General features: G+C 43.3%; 1 protein-coding gene across 5 annotated transcripts in view; it reads left to right on the forward strand.

Annotated features, from left to right (window-relative positions):
- Nucleotides 1-7,295, forward strand: part of LOC113121548 (protein NLRC3-like) — a 100,435-nt gene extending 93,140 nt beyond the window's left edge. For 3 of the 5 annotated variants that reach the window (XM_026292146.2, XM_026292147.2, XM_026292148.2), the window contains 4 exons: nt 4,081-4,254; nt 5,206-5,255; nt 6,060-6,185; nt 6,871-7,294. In XM_026292146.2, coding sequence (XP_026147931.1) covers nt 4,081-4,254; nt 5,206-5,255; nt 6,060-6,185; nt 6,871-7,181 — 661 coding nt within the window. In that variant the 3' untranslated portion in view covers nt 7,182-7,294. Of the gene's footprint in view, nt 1-4,080; nt 4,255-5,205; nt 5,256-6,059; nt 6,186-6,870 lie in introns of all 5 variants that reach the window. The other 2 variants (XM_026292150.1, XM_026292149.2) reach the window with 2 other exon arrangements.
- Nucleotides 7,296-12,684: the final 5,389 nt, after the last annotated feature.

Here is a 12,684-nt window from a genome sequence, read left to right on the forward strand (position 1 = left end):
CAGTCAAACAATAAGAAAGTTTCCACACTCAACATGTCTCCACCTCACTAATCCCAGTTTGCTTCATGTCCACAGGGACAGGACCAGGACTCAGGTCTCTGAGGAGCAGCGGCTGTCCAGCTGTTCTTTGTGTCAGGACGTCCTGAAGGATCCAGTCTCTATCAGCTGTGGACACTGGTTCTGCAGACAGTGCATCACCTCATACAGGGACCGGTCTGGTTCAGCAGGAGACTGTCCCTGTCCCCAGTGTGGAAAAAGACTCAGAACCAGTAAGACCCACCGATTGTTCTACATTTGAGTTGGTCCTTCACAGTCGAGATTCTGTGTCACACAAATATCTATTTGATTGGACCCTTTTTCTTGTCTTCCAGTGGACTCTGGTCTGCAGGAGATTTTAGATCAGCATAAGAACCAGTCTGAGGACGAGATGTGAACGTGTGACTGAAGGACCTGATCCAACAGGAAGTGGAACCCTCCTCAACAGGATCTATGCTGAGCTCTACATCACAGAGGGACTGAGTGAAGAGGTTAATACCCAACATGAGGTCAGGCAGCTGGAGACCACTTCCAAGATGGAGACCCTCCATGACACTCCAATCAAGTGCCACGAGATCTTTAAAGCCTCCCCTGACCAGCAGAGACCCATCAGACTGGTTCTGACAACGGCGTCGCTGGTGTTGGCAAAACCTCTCAGTGCAGAAGTTCAGTCTGGACTGGGCAGAGGGCTTAGAAAACCAAGATGTCAGTCTGCTGGTCCTGCTTTCGTTCAGGGAGCTGAACCTGATCAGAGATGAGCACATCAGTCTCTCAGGCTGCTCCATGTTTTCCATCCAACATTACAGAAGGTCACAGCAGAGCAGCTGGCTGTCAGTAAGTTCTGTTCATCTTTGACGGCCTGGATGAAAGCAGACTGTCACTGGATTTCAACAACAGAAGGTGGTGTCTGATGTCACACAGGAGGCCTCGGTCAACGAGCTGCTGACAAACCTCATCCAGGGGAATCTGCTTCCCTCGGCTCTGGTCTGGATAACTTCCCGACCTGCGGCGGCCAATCGGATCCCTCCTACGTGTGTGGACAGGCTGACAGAAGTCCGAGGCTTCACTGACACCCAGAAGGACGAGTACTTCAGGAGGAGGTCCAGGGATGAAGAGCTGTCCAGCAGAATCATCTCCACATCAGGCATCCAGGAGCCTCCACATCATGTGTCAAATCCCAGTCTTCTGCTGGATCACTGCTACAGTTCTGGAGCACATGTTGCCCACAGAGCAGAGAGGAGAGCTGCCCAAGAACCTGACTGACTGTACTCACACTTCCTGCTGGTTCAGACAAACAGGAAGAAGCACAAGTACCGTGAGGGACATGAGACGAGTCCACTGCAGCTGACGGAAACTGATGGGAAGTTCTTCTGAGCTGGGAGGCTGGCGTTTGACATCTGGAGGAAGGAAACATCATATTCCTACCAAGAGACCTGGAGCGTGTGGTCTGGATTGTCCAGAGGCCTTGGTGTACTCAGGAGGTCTGTACAGAGATCTTCAAAAGAGAGTGTGTGATCTTCCAGAAATCAGTCTACTGCTTTGTTCATCTGAGTGTTCAGGAGTTTCTGGCTGCAGTCTACATGGTCCACTGTTACTTTGACAGGAAGACACAGGTGCTAGAGAAGTTCCTGGGCGGAAAGATGTACTCCCACATGGAATATAAAGATGGATACCTTCATGTTACAGCCATGTCCCTGGAAAAACATAAAACATTGGATGACTTCCTCAAAATATTGATGGCAAAATCCCTTCAAGTAAAAGTGGCCAGCTGCACCTGTTTGTCCGCTTCCTTCATGGTCTCTGTCTGGCGTCCAACCAGAGAGTCTTAGGAGGTCTGCTGGGTCAGACAGAGACCAGTCCAGAAACCATCCAGAGAGCCATCAACAACCTGAAGAGATGAACAGAGATGATATCTCTCCTGACAGAAGCATCAACATCTTCCACTGTCTGATGGAGCTGAACGACCACTCAGTCCATCAGGAGATCCAAGAGTTCCTGAAGTCAGGGAACAGATCAGGGAAGAGTCTCTCTGAGATCCAGTGCTCAGCTCTGGCCTATATGCTGCAGATGTCAGAGGAGGTTCTGGATGAGTTGGACCTGAAGAAGTACAACACATCAGACCAGGGACGACTGAGACTGATTCCAGCTGTGAGGAAACTGCAGAAGGCTGAGTAAGTCGAGATGTGCCCAAGTGAAAAAAATCAGTTTTTGTATATTTTCTAAAAGTATATTGAGTACAAGACACAATGATATTGGATTGATATTCCTAGTAAATATAAGTCCACTATAAGCATCATTGTGTGTTTAATAAATACACCAACAATGCCCTCTGAATGGATTCTCCAAACACTGAGTCTGAAATGTAGATACTTTACTTCGATTCCAATCCAATGATGTTGGACTAAAAGCACTACTTCCTGTTAGCATGTTCTCAAATGCTCTTACTTTGAAAAGCCCAGTGCACTTTGAAGACGTTCTAAAAGGATTGAAATAATCTGAACTCCTACACAAAGTCCAAAACCCGTCAGTCCAACAATATTGATTGAAACTCTAACACTATTAAATCCAGCCATTTAAGGGCTTTGGAACAAAACAAGTCATTCAAGGTAACAACAATAACAATAAACAGGAACAATAGTTTGTGTTTTCTATTAGTGAGGTCAAAGTATTATTTGGCTGCACCACTATGGACTAAATGGATTTTAGTGATCTTCAGGATTCTGCATAGTTCTCCGAAGAATTCTGTCCAAACATCCAAAACACATGAAGTAAACATGTAGTATGAAAGAGTATTTGAAGTGAAACTTTGTCCACAGGAATTAGACCACTTCCAAGAGTCCACTTTCTCACAGCCAGGAACACATACATTGTGTACTTTAAATAAGTCTACTGAAATAGAGCTCAAGTTAAATGGAGGCATAGTAATTATATTTGGAAGAGAATGACACAATTTGAAGTAAAAACACAAACCATGAACAGACTTTTGGAAAATATCAGTAAATATACTTAAATTTTTTTCTCTCTGTCCAGTGAATGAACACAGTTCTTCTTTTTCTTTCCAATGGTTTTTCCATGGGACACATTTTTCTTCTGTTTCTCTTCACACACTGATGTTTTTCTGCCACATGTGAACAAATGTCCAACATTGGAATAAACAGGGACAGGCCTGTTGTGGAAGTTCCAAAGGAACTCAGTTTTCTCTGCTTCCTGTCCAAGATGAAAGCAGAACAAAGATGAAGCGTGTGCAGTGTGACAGAGAGTGAGAAGAATTCTTATTTCATGTCCAACCCACTGAGAGAAGATCAGCTGAACCACTGATGTGAAGACACAACAGGACATGTCCCTGTTTGACATCAAGTGATTCAACTCAATATATTGTCTCTGTCACAATAACAGCTTTTCTAATATATGTGTCCTCACAGACTTTCTGACTGTCGACTCTCAGAGACTCACTGTGAAGTCGTGGCCTCAGCTCTGAAGTCCAACCCCTCCCATCTGACAGAACTGGATCTGAGTCAGAACGACCTGCAGGATCCAGGAGTGCAGCAGCTGTGTGGTGGACTGCAGAGTCCAGACTGCAGACTGGAGACTCTGAGGTCAGACCCCATGTTTAGGTTGTGTGCTGAGATGAATGTGATGTGAAAGTTGTGCTGACACTAAACTGCAGACATGAGGCTGATATTAGACTGATCCACACTGAGGATCTTCATGGGAAAGGCTGTTTTCCCTCTCAGAGAAATGTGGCTGCACAACATGAGTTTGTATAGATGGAGCCACAGGTGGAGCTGGCAGAGTTTCAGAGCTGAAGTCACTCCGTCTTTATTGAAGCAGCAGCATGTTGACATTCATATTAATGACAGCTCTTTGACCCTTTTTGGATGGGACTGCTTTGAACCTGCATCCTGTTGGCTTCAGCTGTTTGGAGTTTCCACTTTCTAAACTTCTACTTTCTAAACCTTCTTCAGCTCTGAACACATTTGAAACATTCAACATTTTCAAGAGGAACTTTGGTTTCTAACGTTACATCTTTGATTCTTTATACAGGTTGATTCGCTGCAGTCTGTCAGAGACCAGCTGTGGTTATCTGGTCTCAGCTCTGAAGTCCAACCCCTCCCATCTGAGAGAACTGGACCTGAGAGACAACAACCTGCAGGATCCAGATGTGCAGCAGCTGTGTGATCTTGTGGAGAATCCAGATTGTAGCCTGCAGACTCTGAGGTCAGTAGAGGGCTGGAGTCAGTCCATGGTGCTTTCAGCAGGACTGGACTAAACCCAGTCAGTATCAAAGCAAAGATCCAGGATTTCCTGTAAAGCTCCAACCTTCTCAGTGAAGCTGTGAGAGGAGAACAGGGACAGGCTTCAGGATTGGACAGAAAGACAGAGAGAGAGACAACATTCAGCCAATCAGATCAGCCAGAAGCTTGTTGTGATCATGTGTTTGAGTTGATGTGAAGACGACTGTTGCTGATGAAGTCAGTGAGTCAGGAACACAAAAACAGTCTTTTATCCAGATCAATGTCAGGCAGCTGAGCTTGAGCTTAATTCCTGCATTTCAATCCAACAAACACTGGTTCACTTTGGCCTGGTCAGTCACCATGGAAACTGGGTTGATCAATATAGTCATCTATAGCTAACTTGCACTGAAGCAGGATCAGTTTAATGTCTCACATGAGAATTTATCAGTAGCCAATCAACAAAGTGGAAAAACACCAGTCAGTCTTCAAACAGGATCCCAGTCTGAACCAAATCCTGGTTCACCTTAAAGTCAGAGTGAAGACCAGAGCAGTGGGCTGAGTCATAGGTTCTGTCAGAGGTCATGTGGGCTCTGAATCAGCAAATCAGGTCAATTTAAGGTTTGTGATCATTTCAGTTCAGTCTGATCTAATTCTAGCAGTGAACAGTTTAATCCATAATGTGAAGGAATGAATCCAAACTACAGCCTGTGATGAACTGAGGAGAAATCTGATGGGATTGTCAGCAGGGACTGGACAGAACACACACGTTGCAGATCCATGATGTGTGGTGGTGCAGTGTATTGTCTGGAGCTAGTTGAGGGTTTGATGACTCCTTGTATGTGGACGCCTGCTGAGAGAAGGAGGAAATAAAAAGGAGGAAAAGAGAATCTGATTATTTATTTACTCACCTTCTAACTGAGGTTTGTTCCAACAGGTTTGGCTTCGATTGGAAAACAGTGACTCAATCTTCCAAAGACAAATCCTGTGAGTAACATTGAAACATTGTCTTCATCTAATTTTTAAAGTCTGATTTTATAAAGTGTTTTTGCTCATTTCATTGTAAATCTTTCTAAATTGTGTTTTTGGCTCAGGAAAACACCTGCGCCCAAAGTACTACAGGCTGTGTTTGATTTGAGGTTTTGAGTTTTAATTATTCATTATACTTTCAAATAAACTGAGTGAAGTAAAAATATTTCATCTAAAATGTAGTGAAATCAAAGTATGAAGTATTTGAAATGGAAATACTCAAGGATGTTTGTTAAACATTAAATTGAATACTACACATTCTTAGGTCTGACGGTATTAAACAACGCAGCAAAAATGTTCTCCCTGTGCTTGTGTGGGTTTTCTCCAGGTCCTCTGGTTTCCTCCCACAGTCCAAAAACATGTATGTCAGGTTGATTGGTGACTCTAAATTGCCCATAGGAGTGAGTGTGTGAGGTTGTTTGTCTCTATGTGGCCCTGTGATGGACTTCCATTGACTTCAGTCTGAAGTCTGGAATCTCAGTGTTGGCCTGACTGGTAAAGTCTTCGTCCACCTGCAGCATCACTCCAGCTGATGGTGACCTCATAGCAAAGTCACTTTGGTCATCACAGCTTTAGATCAATTGTAGATCTATTTATGATAGATTTATCAACTTTAGCTCAATAAAAATACCAACTGAATAGTTGTTTTTTATATTTTCCATAAACTCATCCAGCTGTTTTATAAAGACTTTTTCCAATGTTTTAGAAAATTGGGTTGTCAGTGTCTTGTGTCACATTTTACCAAGCTTTATTTTTTTTCAGCTGCAGGTCAGAGGGAAGCACCAAACATCACAGTCACTGCCCAGGATGGAAGTGTCAGCATGGCACCTCAGATTACTGGTGTTCATGTGAGCGGTGATGTAAACATCACTGTAAACAACACATCTGGTAAATATTGACCAGAATTTATGAAGCTCCTTCTGTTTATTTATGTGATTGCATTATTCACATGATACTGATGCTCCTAAAACCAAAGGTACTGTGATTTTTCACAACCAAGTAACAAAAAACTATTAATTTACTGATTTTACTGCACTTTGCTACCAGCAGAATGTAACTTATTTGAGTTGTTGTGGAGTTGATGCAAACACAGCTGGATATTCCCGTCCAACAGCGTCAGTTCAAACAGGAAGTAGTAAAGAAGCTGCATAGTTGGCTGTTAACATGACGTGTGCTGATTTCTACTGTCTCATCAGGTCAGCAAAATTAAAAAGAACTAAGAACAGTGAACCCAAAGTGATTCCCAAACAACATATTTTGTCTTGTTGAAAGCTGATTTCACTTTTTGATTCCAGTAGGGGACATGACATGTCAGGAATTTTTATCAGCATGAAACTCATCATCTCCAGCTCTTCTTGTTCCCTTTAGCTGTCTTTAAAACCCCATTAGTAGCAGAAAGTAGCAGGTCTGACCTCCTGCCACTATGTTGTTGATTTGACCCCACAGGTCTCCAGAACAGGACACGTATGTTTTCTTCATTCTAACTGACCAGACCTGCCCCCCAGTGTACCATGGTAGAAATGTGTGAGTGAGACATAAGTTGATAAAAGTCCTTATCCTGCTTGTTCCTCAGATGCTGCTCCTAGAAATGAAAATCTACAGAGGCCTCAGAGTCCGTCAGCAAAGACCTTGTTATTATCAGTTCGGACCCAGTTTGTTCAAAATGTGTCAGAACCAGTTCTGAACCAGCTGCTGGACAGTCTTTTGCAGCAGGATGTAATAAATCAGGGAGAAATGGAGTCCGCCAGAGCAGAGACCAGAGCTGACAGGGCTCGAGCTGTGATTGACATGGTGAGAAGAAAAGGAACAGAAGCCAGTTCAGTCCTGATTGATGGTCTCTGTCAATTGGACCCACACCTTTCCAGAACCTTAGACCTGATGTGAAGTAGAGATGTGGCTCAGTGAAATGTCTGACTGTAATATCATGATGGGATCTGGGGTCCTGAATGGAGACAGTTTATGACTTCACCTCAAACTCTTATCAAGGTGCTGTTGATCCAAATATGGAAATGTCTTGATTTTGTCTTTTTTGCCTTTTTAAAACACTTTTTGTTTCCTTACATTTGAGTGTCCACATCCAGATGTGACAGTGGCCTCACTCTTTGCAGTGACAGTGCAGTGGCTGCTTGCTGCCACTTTTTGGGAAACCAGTTTTTCTAGTTCCAGCCCTGGTTATGGTTTGTTTTGTTCAGAAAGGTGTTGGGAAGCCACGGCTCCTGCTCATTGGTCCAGTCTGAGTCTGCTCACCTCATTTCTACTGACTCTGTTTGGATGTGCTGTCCATTCTCCTCGTCCCACTGCTGAACCAGGAAAACTGGCATGTTGTGTTGCAGCCCCAGGCCTGGAACAAAACAGAGACCAGCCCTGCTCAGTCATGGAAACTGTGGGACATGATCCAATATGTAACCATATCCATTCCATAAGCATTCATTGAATCTTATATGATCAGTCTTTTATATTCATTATGTACATAGCCTATATTTCTATTTTTATTATTACGACTCAGGTTTATTAGGACTCTGTTGCTATAATAAACATGTGGTTCAGACTTTGTCGACTGGAGACTTTGATTTCACACATTGGCAGAGAAGAAAAGAGAAGAACAGTGTCTGTGGGGCTTCGACGGCTTCACCCTGGCCGGAGAACGTTCCACCACATTATTGGCGTCGCTGACAGGACGGGCTGATGGGACCTCGGGATCTGGACCACCTGCCTGCCGCTCACAGCGACCGATGATCACCAAACAAAAGGTGAGCAGAACCATTTGAATCTGCATGTTGCTGAGGACTGGAGACAGGTGAAAGGGTCCTAACCTGTCCTATAAAGAACCTCTAACCTATAGGAGGCCACTAACCTGTAGGAGAACATAAGAACAAAGGAAACACCACGGTGCAGGATGAATAAGAATGTGAATGAAAGGTCTGTGGACGGTGCCGATAATCAGTTGGCTTTGGGTTTATATATATATGTAGACCTGAAGAGCTAATATGGTGGAGGGATAGCAGCTGTTATCAGACCATAACACATTGATAGAATGTTATTGGACTTTCTGTGGAAACATGAGAGACATTATGTCAAGAAATCCCTTGTTCTAAAGAAATATGAATGTGCTGGATTCAGTTTTTAAGGTTGGAGCTCTTCCTTTTTTGTTGTTATGTCATTCCAATATTGCTAAGTTGCCCCTTAAATGATCCAGTGTTCACTAACAAGCCCTTTTGGCCTGGCATCTGATTTATAAACAGAACTTTAGTCCTCACAGTTATTGGATTTGGAATAATGGTGATATTCTTTAGAAAAGGAAATCCTTGTCTTTTCCAAATTGGATCAATAATGATATTATTCTTGTTTCTCAGTGACTAAACTCTGATGGTTATTTCTATTCTTATTCTGAGTTTTTGTAGAAATATAATATTCCTGTCACTCCATGTGAGTTCTCCATTGTAATGGATACCATTCCCAGTGGGGCCATCGCTCTTCTCAAAGGCTGTTAGATCCTGTTTTCTTTGTCAATGATTCATCCCTTTGATACTGTGATTGGCAAGATTGGTTTTTATCTCCTTCTTCCGGTCGGAACAAAAGAATGAGACAACTGTTTCAGGCTGAGATAACTTCTCAGTCCTGACCTGACCCTTCCTCACTGGATCAGTCCTGACCTGACCCCCCCCTCACTGGATCAGTCCTGACCTGACCCTCCTCACTGGATCAGTCCTGACCTGACCCCCCCTCACTGGATCAGTCCTGACCTGACCCTCCTCACTGGCTCAGTCCTGTCCTGACCCCTCTCACTGGATCAGTCCTGTCCTGACCCCCCTCACTGGATCAGTCCTGTCCTGTCCTCTGCTGTAGTACTGTGGTGCTGAGGTGTCACCTTGTATTTCTCACAGCTGACAGGAACCACTAGAGGGGAGCAAAGACCAGAATATGACAGAGTGTCACTGATGATTGGTCAGTATTCAGAGGGGTCCCATCTTCATAGGCCACTCAGACTGGATGGACTAGTCTGGTTCTCCCTCAATCTCCCTCAGACACGGACACACAAAACCTCATCAACAGCTAAAAACTCCACATCCAATTTGTTAAAACACCTAAAGGAAAAACACATCTACTTCTGCAGTCGTGTCCAGTCCTTCACCAGCTAAACCACAGAAGCTGGATTTCTCCCGACCAACACCGACCCTAAGTGGAGAAGGTCTGAAAAAACCACCTTCTGTTCTTCTTCTACACAACTGGCCCTGGAAATCAGCAGGTCACACTGTGGGTCTGAGGGAGAAGGACATGGTCTTGGTTAAAACTGGGTCCCACTGTTGTTAAAATCTGAAGTAGTCCCTAGTTGGACCAAGTGAATGTGTCCAAACTCTGTGTGTGAGAGCTTTAGTCTGTCTGTGCTCTAGATTTTCTTTCTAGGTGAAATAAGTGAGAAAAAGTCAATAGTGTGTTGGTGTTTCACAGAGATGGACTTTCTCATTGAAGCACACAGTGTAGTGAGGCTGTCATTGGTAGGACAAAGAATTGGGTTTACCAGCCTGGAATAAAGGGATGAGGTTAAGTTAGAGTTTGTCTTGATGCACTTCCAACAGCTTGTGCATCCTAAATGGACATCCAAAGCAGAAACACTTGGTTTTTATCTGATGGTTGTTTAGTTTCTGCTCCTAACAAACAGCAGGTGTAAAAACAGTCGACTCTGTTGGTCCAGACATGAACATAACTCAGCCTCGTATGTGCATATGATGATTCCAGGGAGAAGATCAGCCCTATGGCTGTTTTATTCACATATCCAATGGGTTAACGCTGCTGCAGGATCATTTCCTTTAGTGTGGGACATGCTTTGTATATGCATTGAATACAGGTTCAGTGTCAGTGCTGAGAAGGTGAACACTGTAGATAATTACTTTCAGGTTCTTGTTAGAAGTCATATAAGTGGCCGCAGAATATTAGTGACTTTTAGCAAAAACTGCCTTGTTGAAGAGAAAAGAACATCTAGAAGTCTCTTGGCTGTGTAAGTCCCATTTCTAATGATCCTAATTCTAGTCTAAATGAGCCTGTGAAGAACGTGGACTAGACAGAACAACAAGCAGAAGTGCTTGATGAAATTCATTTGTGTCAAAGAACGTTCAACAACTGCACCAACATCAGGGAGAAGGTGAAGCAGCGTCACCTCCTCCTCTCTCAGGTTGTCTGAATGTCAACACTCAGTCTAAACTGGGTTTCAGCTGCAGACTTTGTTAGCTGCACTTTGCAGTCTGCAGTATAGCTCTTTGTTTGGAGCAGCATTTTCACTGCTGTTCCATGAGGAGTCAGAGTTTAGTGTCAACTCATTGATTGATCTGGATATTCAGATGATCTTCAGTTGAGTCCTGAGTTTATTCTAAAGGTAGTGACTGTGGAAAGTCCCAGGACAAGTAAACAAAGTGCCTTCTAGTCTGGAAATGAGGGTATATGAGCATATTTCTCTTGGTCCTCTGCATGGAGCATGAGTACAGCTCCTGCTTTATGTATCACGTGTGCAGTCAGTACTGAGGAATATAGACATTTGTCTTGTCATGATGAGAATGAAGTGAAGTCATTTATCTGTTGTTCAGTTGAAACAGGAAACAGACCATCAAACATATGAGCCAATAATGTTTGTTATACAGGTGAAGAAGAAAACAACAGTGGCCTATGAGCCAAAAGGATTGATAAGTTCTTTCTTGTTTTGGCATCTGTGATGTGTGGAGTCAAGTTCTTCAAGCTGTGCTGAAATACTGTCTATGTGCCAACTACTGAAAATGGATCTAGAGAATCTTCTAAAACAATGTGTTTGTATGAAGCAGAAATAAACCAATGCAATATGTGTTTGATTTGTCAAAGCTCAGGAACTGGAACATGTTTCAGTCAGTGCTGAGGTTTTTACTTTGTCTCTCCATTATTATTAGCTGTTAGCTACAGGAAATGATGCTGCAGCTTTTTAATCTCACTTCACAGAAACTCTGTGGAAAACAGACACATGCAACATGTCTTTGGTCTCATTATGATGCTGACGCTGAGAGAAAGAAAAAAGGATTTCTACATGAGCCTTTGAATCCAATGATCATCCTTCACTGCTGTTTAATGCACAGTGGTCTCTGCATTTGAAGCATCAGCAGCACGACATGTTTTCTGTGAAATATCTGAGAGCTTTTCTTTTCTGGGCTAAATCCTTCTCCAGGTGTTTTTCTGCCTGTTGAGAAGTTGTTGACATGCCCCAGCTGATGTTCAGACAACAAACTGATGTTGTGTTAACACTGAGCTACAGGACTGGAATAGGCTGCTGAGGAGGAACCAGCTGTTGGTCCCAACAGGTGGATCAGTTGTTTGTCTTTGCTTTTCCAGCCAATGCAAATTGTCGACTGACTGAGGGGGAGAAATAAACAGAAATAAAAACAGGAGAGTAGGAACCACATCATGTGATAAGGAACCAAAGCTAATACACCACTTCTTTCTCTCTCTGTGTCCTTTCAAAGTAAAAGGTCAATCTGGCTGTGCACTATATCCAATATGAGTTTGTATTAGTGTAGAATGTGAATGCATTGACTTCTGAATATCCTGTAATCTGAATATGTCTTTATGCGTCTTAATCTACAGAATGTATTTACCGTAGGAATCTGTTGAGGACAAAATGCCATTTAGTTCTCTGAGAGTGAACTTCTGCTAAATCACCTCCCTCCTCTTGGTCTTTTCTGATCCACTGTGTGATTCTGTCTCGTCTCCCTGCACGTGGACTCAAACTGGGAGTGAGGCTGAGGTTGTGTGTGTGAAAGTGGGACAAAATGGGATTTTCTGTTTGATTGCTGCCCCACTGCAGCTGGATTCAAAACATGTGATGTCTATGTAATATCAGTGGATCAGACCTGCCTGTCTCAGGCCTACATGTGTCTGTTGTGTGTCAGGTGAAGCATAAAACAATATCAAATACAGCTGTGATCTGTGATTATTTCCTGTGGGAAGCTTCGGGCGTTTACGCTCGTGTCCCTCAGACCGGGCCGCCGTCGCAGACGTGTTAGTCCAAAGGGTCGTCGATCGGCGCTAAGGTCCAGCTGGAGTCACGGAGACATGAAGGTGGACCAGAAGGTGTTTTTCAAAGCCCAAGGAACAGCACATTGTCCTCACTGTTCACTGTGAGTTTAGAAAAGAGCAGCCTGCCACGTCTTTATTGTTGTTGTTACTGGACAATATAGAGTCTTAACAATAAAGATCTTTGTTATGGACAGAAGCTGAAGAGACTGATGATAACAAGGAAATCATAGAAGCTACTTCTTCCTCCTCTAAAGGGTGAGATTAAAGTCCTTGTCACACTTTGAGCTTTGAGTTCTTCTAGTTCTTCTTAGTGAAACAATGAATGAAAAACACATAATGACATCAAACTAAAAAC

This window comes from Mastacembelus armatus, chromosome 20, assembly GCF_900324485.2.
Source record: "Mastacembelus armatus chromosome 20, fMasArm1.2, whole genome shotgun sequence".
In the NCBI taxonomy this organism is placed as follows: domain Eukaryota; kingdom Metazoa; phylum Chordata; class Actinopteri; order Synbranchiformes; family Mastacembelidae; genus Mastacembelus; species Mastacembelus armatus.